This window comes from Lissotriton vulgaris, chromosome 1_1 (genome assembly GCF_964263255.1).
Source record: "Lissotriton vulgaris chromosome 1_1, aLisVul1.2, whole genome shotgun sequence".
Taxonomy (NCBI): Eukaryota; Metazoa; Chordata; class Amphibia; order Caudata; family Salamandridae; genus Lissotriton; species Lissotriton vulgaris.
This window is the reverse complement of record NC_141685.1, coordinates 1,327,850,200-1,327,862,877: the sequence shown is the minus strand read 5'-3', so window position 1 is coordinate 1,327,862,877 and position 12,678 is coordinate 1,327,850,200. Positions and strand designations below refer to the sequence as shown.

The window sequence follows — 12,678 nt, the reverse complement described above, 5'->3', positions numbered from 1 at the left end:
CGTGCAAGAGGTCAAGACCTCAAGAGAGTTGAGTTCTGCATTATTGTGATCACCAAGTAGATGGTCCCGACACCAGCAGGGGCAGAGTAGATTTCCTCAAAGAATGGAGATAAATCGCCTGGGACAAATGGGTACTCAATATCATACTCTTCAATTTTGCATAGAGCTTCAATGCAAACCAATTGGTCCTTCTGTATCCTCCGTGTTTTGAGAAGTCTTGTTGGACATGCAGTATGTCTTAGGAGGGGAGGACCTACTTAGTTAGGGGAGAACCAATTGATCAATCTGAGAATAAAAAAAAATAAGCGAAGAGTTGATATTATAAATATTCCTAAATAAAAATCTGCAACCATTGAACCTAGGCTATACCATCTGAAGGCTTTGAGGGAATCGAAGGACTGCTTTTCATATTTGTGTAGTAAAGGACTGAAGTTGACAAAAAGACAATTGAAAATATTTGTAGTAGAACTATTGTTAACCAAAAATAGACAACAGCTCGAGACTTAAAAAGGAATCTGAGACCGAGAAAACCTCTGCATATAGGTTTACTTGTTTCACTTCCACCCATCCCTACCTTTTTTTCTTAGATTACTGGAATTAAAACGAATAGGCTCACTACATATGGAGTTATTTAGTGTGCGATAGAAACTATCTATGAAGCCACCCAGTCCCTTATTATGAAGCCGCAGCATACTGACATGATCAGCGAATACTCAACAAATCCAGCAATTGTCCATAACATGTTATCAACACCAGGATATGCTGTTATGAAAACTATGAAGACATCTCCTGCCATGATCTATTGGATTTTACCTTTTCTGATGTTGTGGAATGTCCAGTTTCTCAAAAACCAGAAAGAGATGTGAGATATGAGATCAATTCAGTGGTATCTCAAGTAAAGATTTTTCCACCAATGAATGAATGATCAAAGACACCAAATGAATGCTAATTCTGTTACAGAATTAAGATCTTCATTTTAGCTTGTATTGTATGGTACATTTATATAGATCAAGCTGTCACCTTACGGTTGTCCTGGCGCTTAGACTTCAGAGTAGACTGCAGACAGAGGACAATGGCTTAGTAAATGTAAATTGTGTAATTGAAGAATGAGTACTCAAGCTGGAAAAACAACATTTAGTAACAGTGTATAAAATAGGAAAATAAATGTTCTAAGGAAATATGCTCTTACGCTAACTGTTTTCAGAAGGTTATTTAGTATCAAATGGATTAATATCTTCTGTACGCCGCAGTCTGTCAGAATGGAAAATCCTAACGAAAACAAAAAACATGGAAGCAAATAGGTGAAAAGCTAAAAAGAGCAGAACAATGAAAAAGCAAAAAAAAAAAGATACATTTCCTGCTGATTTTTCAGGGTTGTAGCTCTCCAACAATGGAGATAATATTGTTAGGAGGGAAACCTCAGTTTTTACTCCACCATGGAATATTGTGACCCTTCAGATTGTAGATCAAAAGCTTAATCAATTAGCAGATGCATTTCATAACAATTTTACTCCTAATGGAGAACGTGACACACCAGAATAGATAAGTTCAGATTTTTGATGAATATGATTTGTCCAAAGCAAAGGTAAAGTTCTGTACAAGTTTATCATCTTCAACAATTCTGAGTACATGTAACTTTTATTTTTGGGAAAATTGCTTTGATGTATTACCAGTTCAGTCTGTATTTCTGAAAGATATTCTAGGGATGAATAATGACACTGAGATATTAACTAAGGGACAAGACCTTCCTTTTTACCCAAGCCTTCCCATCCTGAATCTTCACCTTTCCCCCTTTTCCGACCCGCCGAGTAGCTGTTGCCAGTGAGCGCCAAGAAACCGCCAGGTGTACGAGCGCTATACAAATCCCTTCAAATTCAAGGGAAGAGGTTTGGCGCTGCAGCCAGGGCGAATGACTCTGGGGCTCGCGGTTTGATCACCGGCGGCAGGTCAGCCCAGCACCATGTGAGTCTGGGCAATAGCTCGCTTAATTTTCCCGACTGCCCCCAGCGCCGAGAAGCCTCCGGGTAGCTGTGCGCTTTACAAATACTGATTTACTATTGACTGTAGTTTACCACAAGAGCTCATATTGGCCATAAAGAACTCCGCTCACTCAGTAATCATCGAAGTCAATTCAGAAGGTAGGACGGTCAAAACCTCATAACAATATGCTACTAACTTACGCAATAAAGAAGGTATCCTGTTCGCCAGGAATGCTAAATTGAAGAATATTCCAAAATGATACAGGAGAGTTACTTTAACCAAAAATGTACACTTCTCTCTTGGAAGGTGATTGGGTTACAAGAAGATAAAATCTGTTACTTGACAAATCTCAAAGCTTCTATTGCATGTATTCATGAGTAATGGCCTATCAAATACTTTTTAGTAGATTCAATGTTAGTTCCCACTTTTAACTATATAAATAGAATAATAGGAAGGGGGGAAACCTCATTGATATTCATAACACGGGATCTTAATGCTAAAGTATCCAATAGTACTCTGCAAGCATAAAGGAACACAGATAAAGCCTGGAATATACACAAAATATTATTTGAGAATAATTCTAGGATTGATCAACTCTATGTTCTTCGTTTAGTACAGCTGAAAGACATGGCTGGTTATAAAAAAATAGTAGCGTGGAATCGGATCTATCAGCTCATTCGATTAAACAAGGTGACACTGGTGCATCGATAACTTATTACTTAATTAATTCCCACAATTCTTTTAATCTGCTTTCAGAATTGAGTACATTAAATGCCATCAGAGTGGTCATTCCGTACTCCAAATTGTTGTTGATCTAGAATTTCAAACCATTTTAAACTAGTCCTTAGAAACTAAGTAGTCGGGCTGAAATCCACTTACATAATGGTTCCTTTTTTATACTGTATCTATTGCATGCATATTTGAATTCTTAAAAACAATTCATAAACAATATAATTATACGTTTTCTGTCCATTTACCAGAATTGGAGTCTTTCAGATGTTCAAGTGTGGGGAGTTAGTAAAACAAAAAAAAAGCCTCCTATTTAAAAAAAGAAATCTGATTTTTTAAATAACTGTTATTAACGTACATACATGTGCAGCTGTAGATGAATATACTCTGCATTCTTCTATTCTAGTGTTGTCCCTGGATGGTTGCAACCTTTACTTTGTAAAAGAAGTTTGAATCACAAGACGTGTTGTGACCCCACCCTTGGTTCCTGACTCCACCTCAGATTGTTCCCTTCTGCCATCTCACTCGGTCGTTCGAGGAATGCTGCTGTGAGTCTGACACATTACTACACAATGGGTCTTAGTTCTTGGTTCCGTCTCGCATCTTCCTCTTTCAGGCCTACTATGTGAACAACACTAACGTCTAGGACACTTTAACATATCATTTCCTCCTGCTGCCAGCTGCCCCCCCTTTTGCAAGTGCCTTCTTGAGAATATGCCTAGAGCAGCATTATGGAACATACTCCATTCCACTCCTGCCCTAGGTGTAATCGGAATACCTCTGGAGCGTCTGTCACAAGAATGTCTGCAACCTCTACTTCTCCTCACAACACATGGTGACCTCCTGCAAAGTCTGCATTGCCTTCTGCTGCAAAAAAACACTAAGTTGCTGGTGGAAAAGAAGTGTGTCCAGCACAAAATTCAGATAAGTCGTGTTGGTGATGCCTAACATTTTTGGAGCTGAAGATATGCCAGGTGAGGAGGAAAAGGAGGCCGGCCATTTGGGCATTTCCCTGACTCCGAGGAAGATCCTGGGTCTCTTTTCTCTGTGGCCTCTGGTATCAAGGAGGAGGCAAAGTTCTTTTAGCTAGCGGTTAAACACATCTTTGAGGGAGAATGGCGATTTGCCAATCAAAGTGAAATGAGAATCAAAATTTCATTAAAGACGCGGAGGCTAACATTATGCATAACCTTTTTTTATTGCCACTCCAAGTGGGAGTACGCCAACTTGGTGCATTCCGCTATGATGCAATTAGACAGGCGCTCCTCCATGGGTCCCACTACATCATTTACACATTTAAAAATTGACTTCGTCAACTGCCTGGAAGAACTGGTCGTCAAAGGTAGGTACTAGACCTGTTCTTCTTCATAGAAGTCTTCGCTACTCATAATGAAAAACCTGTGTCCCAGAAACACCAGTAGACAGAAAACCACAGCCTCAGTCTAAACCTGTCTCTATAGACAAAAGAATCTTCCCCCACAGGCAAAGGGAGCCTGAGACAGAAAATCCCAAGCTGCAGCCCCAGTCAGCAAGCCTGCCTCTATGTAGAAAGGTATCACCCCCCACAGTCAAGGGGGTCTGAGAGTGGGGGACAAGGGAATATTCCCTTCTGCTATTTTGGGCAGCCTGGAAGACTGCAACGTGTTTGGGACGGGTAAAGCCTCGTTGTATAGGCTGCCCAGGCCTCAAGCGTGCGGGTCCGTAGGACGAACCTGACAGGTCCCAATCTCCACCCAGCGCGCTGAAGGCTTATCGCAGCCTAAATCAGAGCAAACCTGCCCGCAGGCGATTACCGCAGCAGCTCCACAGTATGGACCCCCGCCGGGGCGTAAACAAAGCTTTGCAGGGAATAATACGGACCTCCAGGGAACAAGGCTCAAGGCTCTCCGTACATTGATCTCGCAGCGCTTCTCCTCATCTGAGGTGATGCGCCGCCGAGACCAACGAGACGCGGGAGCTCCCCCTAGCAGTCTCGATACAAGACTGCACTGAATTGGAATAGCCGTGAAAGGAGCGAGACGCTCCCGCGGCACGGAATCGCGCAATGATGGTGCACGGCGGGTTCCCCGTCGAGGTGGTGGCACCGGGGCCCTGTGTGCCCACTCGATAACAAAGAATTTAGACAGTCTCGTGAGCCGCAGGCGGTTGAAGATGAGATCCTCCAAAAAGAGTTCAACGCTAGTCCCTTCCACTTTTTCCGGCACACCAACCACTCGGAGGTTATTGCGGCGGGCCCTCCCTTCCTGATCCTCAAGCCGTGCCGCCATCTGCCTCTCCTGCTGCGTTAGCTGCTGGACCTGTTTTTGCAACGTTTTTGTGGCCCCCTGAAGTTCCGCCACTGCCGCGGCATTCTGGGAGGCCTTCTCCGACGTTTTGTTCAGATCCGCTCGTTGGAGCGTCAGATCAATAGACACCTTGTCTATCTTGGACTCTAGAGTGGCGCCCAGGGATTGAATGGCCTGCATTATAGAGGTCAAAGAGGGTTCAGCAGGCTCCTCAGTGGTCCCAGGGCGACCCGCACCTCACCTCTCAAAGTAGGCCGGCCCGGCCCTCCGTCTAAGATGGTGCCCGGGAACCGCTTCTCCCCGCTCTCCGCACCCCGGGTACATACGCGGCAGGGGGGGGGGGCCTCTTCAACACACAGCGGCCATCCTGGTCCCTTACAACGCCACCACCAGCATGTCCATCTATCAGCAAGGACGCCGCCAGTGGGGAGGGGGGTAGGGACCAGTTTTGCGGTCACCTCCGCCGCGCCCTCCCACCCACGGCCGCCCGTCCACACTCCAAGGCCTGCCCTGCACAAACTCGAGGCCGATGCCTCCACAGCCCTCCTCCGCCGCGTAGGCCCAGAACCGCCGACCCCCGGTACTCGACTTCCCGGGGTCGGAACGGGCTCGGAGTTTCACCCAGCAGCGTCGGAAGTCGGCGAACCCGATCCCTGCAGGGTACACCGCTCGATTGCAGGATTCTTTACGGATATCAGGGGTCTTTCGTCTGGGCTCGAGAGCGCCGCAAAGTTATGCGGCCATCTTGGTCGCTTCCAAGCCACGCCTGTCGCAAGCTGCCACTCTTAGCATCCGCTGTGGTATGGATACCACTGCTTCTGTTGGTTGGGCTATAGCCTCTTACATAGCTCTACATCAGCGTGCATGGTTGCATACTTAAGGTTTCCGGAGCCTGTGGAAACTACTTTAATTGACATGCCTTTTGATGGCACCACCCTTGTTGGCACACATGCGGACTCAGCCTTATGCCGGTTCAGGGATTGTCATGATGGTGCGGAGTCTTACCTATTCCTTTTATCTAGGTTATCGGGCCTGTTTGTTTCCCCTTGTTTTGACTCTTGTCCGCCTTCATATGCCGGAGTACTGTCTCCCTTCCAGGATTACACCCAGTGTGGTGTTCCTGCTTTCTGCAGGTACTTTTCTTCTCATTTGTGCTGCCAGTGACAGGTTTTGTTTCCAGCCATGTGGAATACATCTTTGCTCACACATCTCATGGGAGTCTCTTTTCACTGCTTCTTTTTGCCACTTTTACCCGAATGCTTTCTATGTAGCTGGTTTTCTGTTACGTTGTGCGGATGCACTGTAGTCTTGTTCTTATTTTTCGGGAACATTATTTTGTATTCCTTAGAGGTGTTTTATAAGCTGTCTATACATTTAGTATCCCTTATAGGGACTCAATTTTTTCGTTTCTCTGTCCCCTTGATATGGGCGACACTGGTACCTCAGGCAAGCACGCTCTTGGCCTGGTTATCTTTTGTTCCGGTCTTTGACTCGCTGTGGTGTGTACCTTCTTTACTCTTTGAAACCCATGGATTTTCTCCTACTCATACTATGTTTTCTTGGTTCGGGCCTGGGGTCTAAGACTCCCTTTCCCTGATGCCCTTATGGTCTTGGCATCTTGTTGGTGTATTTTTCGATTGGCACCTGGGCACTGTTTTCTTATGTTGCTTATGACTTGTGTGTCTACGGGAATTTCTGTTTTTTTTATATGCATATTTATCCTTATATGCATTTATCCTTGGGTGTCTCTGCATGTATACACCCATCTCTTGAATAGATCTCTTGTAGACGTCTTTTACTTCAGATCTAGATGTATGTATGCCTTTTGCACATATGGTCATCTGGCCTTCTATAACCTGTACTACTCTGCATTTTACCTACACCCTTCTTTGTGACCTTGTTCAACCATCTTGGTTGTAATTGTCTGTTTTCTTCCTTCTCTTGAATGAGTGTCTCTGTTAAATTATTACGGAGGATTCCTTCTATATCCATCCAGGTTCTCTGTATAAGAGCTGGTTCTTACAGTTTTTGTTTTTCTAGCAGTGCTCTTACGCATTCATTGTTCTCTCATTTTCTTTTTCTCAATCATTGTTTCTCAGGATAATTTCCTTGACGATCCGTGAGTGCTCTTTATTCGTTGTATGTGTTCGCTGTGGCGGAGCACATTGTGTATGTTCCTTCCATTAGTTTGAGCCTGAACTCTATGGACTATTGTCCTTGGTCTCTTTGCATTCCCCGATGCAAGGTTGCATCCCTTTTTGGGGCTGCCTCTTTTACTGGCTCTATACAGTGTTTCTCACGGTCTTGTAGCTTTCTACTTCCTACTGGCTTCCAGTACTACTCCTTGGAGATCAGTTCTTCAGTGAGCATCTTGCTTCACCTATCATTTTTCAGATTCTATTGTGCCTTTCTATATTTTAGACTGGCTTCACCTATTTGGGGATCTTGGTGAGGTCAGTTCGCAGCCCCTCCTCCAAGGATGGTATTGCTTGGGGATCTGATTCTAAGATCAGGAATCTACAGCTAGATGCCTGAATCAGATGAACAAGTTACTTACCTTCGGTAACTCCCTATCTGGTAGAGACAGAATCTAGCTGCAGATTCTTTATTCACCCACCCATCCTCCCCACTCTGCGAACTGAAGGCCCTGCGGTCTCCTAAATCCCCTCTTTGCTTTCTACTGCAATTCTTTCAGTCAGTACTTGTTGATACAAGATTTTTCCTTTTTTAGCATACTGTTTCCTGAGACTTTTTCTTTATGTGACTCTGTTTTGTTTCGGAAATGGCCACAAAAGAAACTGATGTCAGCCTGTTGGTGAGGGTGAATATGGACTCAGTTGATGTAACATTTGGGAGATGTGGTTGCTGTGAAGTAGCTCTACGCCCTCTACTGACGCACAGAGGTAAAGTACGGATCCAGTCTGGCGCCTGGAGAAGATTCTAAAATAAGGAATCTGCGGCTAGTTCCTGTCTCTACTAGTTAAGGCGTTACTGAAGGTAAGTAACTTGTCAGTCAGGTTTTTCGTGATGGGCACTTGCCTGTGTGGCATGCAAGGACTTTTTGGATGAATTGTAATAGTGTCAAAAATTGCTCACTGTATTTGACTCTCAATGATGTGATGCTTTGAAGGTGACAGTTATTAATGTACTCAAGCCAAATTACTGCATGATATTATCTAGAAGTCACTTCACATTCTGGTAAAAAAGCAAACATTCTGAAGTTAACTTCATCTGATTTTTATCTCTCTCCCTTCACTTCACTCCAAGTTCAGCTATATTTATTTTTATTATAACAGATTTGAACTTATGACGACTTACGAATCTCCTGTTGCATTGTCTCTTGTACTGTATGCCTTACAAAAATTGCTACAACCCCCGCCCCCCCCATCCTGTAATCAAAAGACACAACTAGAAGACAAGCTCTGGGCCCTAAATCAGTGTTGTCAAACACTGAGGGCAGCACACCAATGTTACTAAAATGTTACCTCTCTTTCCAAGTCAGAACTTAAAACATTCAAGGTCTCAAAAAACGACACGATCTTAAATTCATGACTCTGAAACAAGCCTTTTGTTTCTCCAGGCCTATTGAATAATGTGTATGGAGCAAGGTCATCATGATATAGGATGTTAGGGAATCAAAGTATATTGAATTCCTATTTAACAAACACGGTTAGCCAGTCCGAGTCAAGGCAACAGGCTTCAAAGCCCAAGCCATTTCTCATTTTAATAAAATCAGGTACAATGGTACATAGTATAGCCAACAAAAATGTTTTGTTTAAGATTAAAAAGTGATAGGGATTTTAGTTCCTCTTATTGAATATGTTGGCAAATCTTCCTTTGTAGTTATTAGTTTAAGCGTGTGAGCTTGGGATTGGAAGTGGAACTTCCTGTAGCCACATGGGAATTCCTTTGTTACTTATTCATAGAGACCGGTTGGTAATGGCAAATTGTGAGCTGGACTGCTCATTAAATTGTATTTCGTTACACCTGGAATCTTATGGTGTTTATGCCATGGAGACTGTCTCATTCATTTATTAGCACTAGAAGGGGAGTAGAGAACATGTAACCTGCAGATATCTTGAAGATGCAGGCTGTCCCTCTGCACCTTCTTTTAATTAATTAAGAATGTTGAATTCTTTATCTGTTTAACCTTTTTGTCAAGTACTTCTTTAAGAGTTATCTCCTTTGTTTTGGCCACTCAGCAGCCCCTCTGACAGCTTATTCTCATTCATTAACATTTCCATAATAAATGATGTCTGTATGTCTATTCCTCGACTGCTTTGAAGAAGGCAGTCTGAAGCTGTGTTTTCTCTCTTCCTGGGTGAGCAGAGTATCTTAATTCGTATGACTTTGCTCAGTAGCATAATAGGCATAAAATGTGATCTTGAGTAAAAATGTTGGCCTCAAGGTTTCAACCGTGTCCTTTTTTTTCTCTCCCACAGTATATTGCAATGTATCCGATTGTTCTAAAAATGTAATGTTGCATTGAGCATGCATTGTGGTTGCAAGGAAGGCAATCAGTTGGTCAGTGTATGAAAAGTGCTATCTTAGTTTTTTCTGTTTTCCAGTGACACCATGTCAATCTCACTTGGTGGGTCTCAGTTAAAGTTGGTGCTTTGTGACCATGTACCCTTTGTTTTTACTGTTTAACCACCATGTACTTCAGGGTACATTTATGGAGTCAGCTGTGAAGCTTTCTGTGATAGCAGGCGAGATCACATGCCTCCTTGTTTGTGAATGTAGTACAGAATTGTGTTATCTCTGCATAATTTGACCCTCATTTTATCTATTTTAAAGGCCTGGTTGACTGAGACTAGCCATTTCGTTTGAGCACTGTGGTTTCGAAGCATATGGTTAAACACTTGATTTCATTAATACACCTAAATATTGTGGGACAGAAGTATCCAGGTTGCAAAAAGCAACGGCATAATGGAGTTTTCACTAATTTGGCATGCGTCTTATTTAGAGTTTACCCATTTATGTTACGGTTCAAGCTGAAAACTTAGGGTATCCCCCCAAATCTTATTGTGGTGAAGGATTGGATATGGTTGCAACTAGGTGCAGTTAATTAAATTAAATCTTTTATACCAGTAAAAGGAACTTCAGCAGGGGAGCATATTTGACCCTCAGCTCTATTCTTTATATATTGTGGACCAACTAGGTGATGAAATTGAAGTTAATTCTTTTCTTCCTATTTTTGGTGGCCAGTCTGTTAATTGTGTGTTGAAGATCTTGTCTCAAAGAAAGCATAACTTGTTTTTTTTTCCAGTGAAAATTGGTAGTCTTTAAGGAATGTAAGTCCTCACATTCTTTAGATTGATTAATTGGAAACAAAGCTAATTATTTTTAGAAGGCCACCTGTTAAACGTGGTTATAATTGAAATTAATAACAATATTATGGACTGTGTACATCCTTGTGTCCATTTAGGCATGCTTTTTAATGTTATCCTTTGTGCTAAGGAGCTTTTTTAAACCCAACTGAGTACAGCCAGCCTCCTTGATCAGGATGGGTTTATTGAGCGTTTTTTGCAGCCATTGGCTAACAAAAAGTTGATGCTTTGTTAATGGTTTACATAGCAAAATTGCCAGCTGCTCTTGTTTATTGAGTCTGTTTTGCTACAAGAGATTGCCTTAGTTGACAACTTTGACATTTGATTATGGAAATTATTAGGCTTTTTGTCTTGAATGAGGAATGGTCGATATACTTGTTTTCTTTGGTCCTGGAACAGCATTAAGGTGGCCGAACAGGAGTCCCTTGTGAGCGTTCATTACATTGAATTGAGTAGTCTGAGAAACCTTTGTTGATTTTTCACAATCTTACTGATGCTATGGATATTTAGGGTATTAACTGGCAGATCTTGAAGTGCATTAAAGTTGTTATTTACGAACAGACTTAAAGTTTGATTTCTTATAGGTTTGAGACAGATTTTTCTTATTGGATTAAAAATAATTTGACTTCCTTAGATTATCAGAACAGCTAAAATTAAGTATATGCAGTTCTACATGCATGATAATTCGGATCCATGAATCTTTCTTTTTTTTTTTTAATCAAAACGTTTATACGGGTCCCAAGAAGAAAACTGTTTTTTATCTAACATTTGTGTGCCCAGGTATGGAGGCTGTCCTTTTATTTTACTTGTTAAATACAAGGCTAAATGCATGCCATGTTCATTTGCCCTTGATTATTTGATTTAAGCCCAATGTTTGTGAAGCAAAATATTGTTAGTGTTTATGCTGCTATTGATTCTTTATATCAGCCTGTTAATTTAAATACACGTTATCGTTTGTAAAACATTTTTACTGCGATTTTAAAAGCATGTAGGGAGCTCGGGAGGAGGACAGTGGGTTTAGGCCACACTAAACTAATGCCACAAAGGGATATGAAGAGCCACTATAAGAAGTTTAAGGTTGAAGAAGCACTTTTCAATAGTTTTGTGTAGTGGCAAATTGGGAAATGTCAAATGAGTAGGAACACATGGAGCATAGGCATGGAGAGCAGTTGGAAGTCCTCAAATTGTGAGACATCTTTGAAGGAAGTGCTTCAATGTATGCATGAAGTACGAGCAAATGATCTAGTAGGTTTCAAAAGCAATGAGAAGCCGTTTTACATGTGCATGCAGTTAGAGACGGTTCTTGGGTGTGGGTAGCTCTAGCGAGACAGGCTCAGTGTTTGGTACATTGATAGAGGTAGCACTTCAAGGTCTCAAAAGAGATTAGCAACGATGGTCTAAAGGGTACTAGTGACACTATTTGAAAGTGGATGTGGGAAGCACTGTGAGAAGATCTGAAACGATTTTTATGTGCACTGGCAGATGTTTCATGCAGATTTTTGAAAAACTACATATCCTTGGGTCTTTTCTGTGGGAAGGCCTTGGAGACAGTGGATGTCAGCATTTGTTAGTCACATTAGGATATGGGGACTACAGGGAGAAGGTCTTATGTGATGAAATTAGGAGAGGTGCTCAGGGGGTGAGAAGGTTTCTGAAGGATCAGAGCACTGGTAGAAGTGTGCAGTGGAAATAGATTGTGTTTACAAATGGAGAGCAGCTTTGGATGGGAGAATTTGTGTGACTGTTAACGAAGGGTGGCACCACTGGAGAGTAACTTTACACAAGGATGTTTTTTTCCTCCAAATTGTGTTATTAGTTCTGATTTGGAAGAGTTCTAGACAGTTGAAGGCTCGCGCCAGAAATACAATTGTACAGAATTGTATTGTCTGACAATATATTTTTTATCTTCCACAGAGTCCAGATAATAAGAGGTTAGAAGGGTTATCGAAGCAGCTGGACTGGGATACCAGAAAAATCCAACGATGGTTTCGAGATCGACGGAATCAAGACAAGCCTAGCACACTCACAAAATTTTGTGAGAGCATGTAGGTGTGCATTTGTCTATATCTATAATGCGTTTTATGCTTTATTTGGAAACTTTACACCTTTTTGAACTGAAGGCTAGCAGCGTTCATATCAGTTATTGTTAGGTCGCAGAAAAAAAGATTTTATTTTACATATTGGGGTTGGCACTTAATTTGAAGCTGATTATCAGCATTTTGCACATAGGGCTTCTTAACAGGTGGTGGGCAGAATGCAATTCTTATTGCAACATAAAGAGACCCTTTTGATAAACCTGAATCCTATTTCCTTTATCTACAGTTTGGAAGAAAAGGCAACACGTTTCTGGATAC

At 42.1% G+C, this 12,678-nt stretch overlaps 1 protein-coding gene across 1 annotated transcript in view; it reads left to right on the top strand.

Annotated features, from left to right (window-relative positions):
• The window catches only part of CERS5 (ceramide synthase 5), a 377,000-nt gene that overhangs the window by 147,077 nt on the left and 217,245 nt on the right, over positions 1 to 12,678 (top strand). Inside the window, exon 3 of the mRNA XM_086966198.1 lies at positions 12,239 to 12,369. Within this exon, the coding sequence (XP_086822324.1) occupies positions 12,239 to 12,369 (131 nt within the window). The remainder of the gene's footprint in view (positions 1 to 12,238; positions 12,370 to 12,678) is intronic.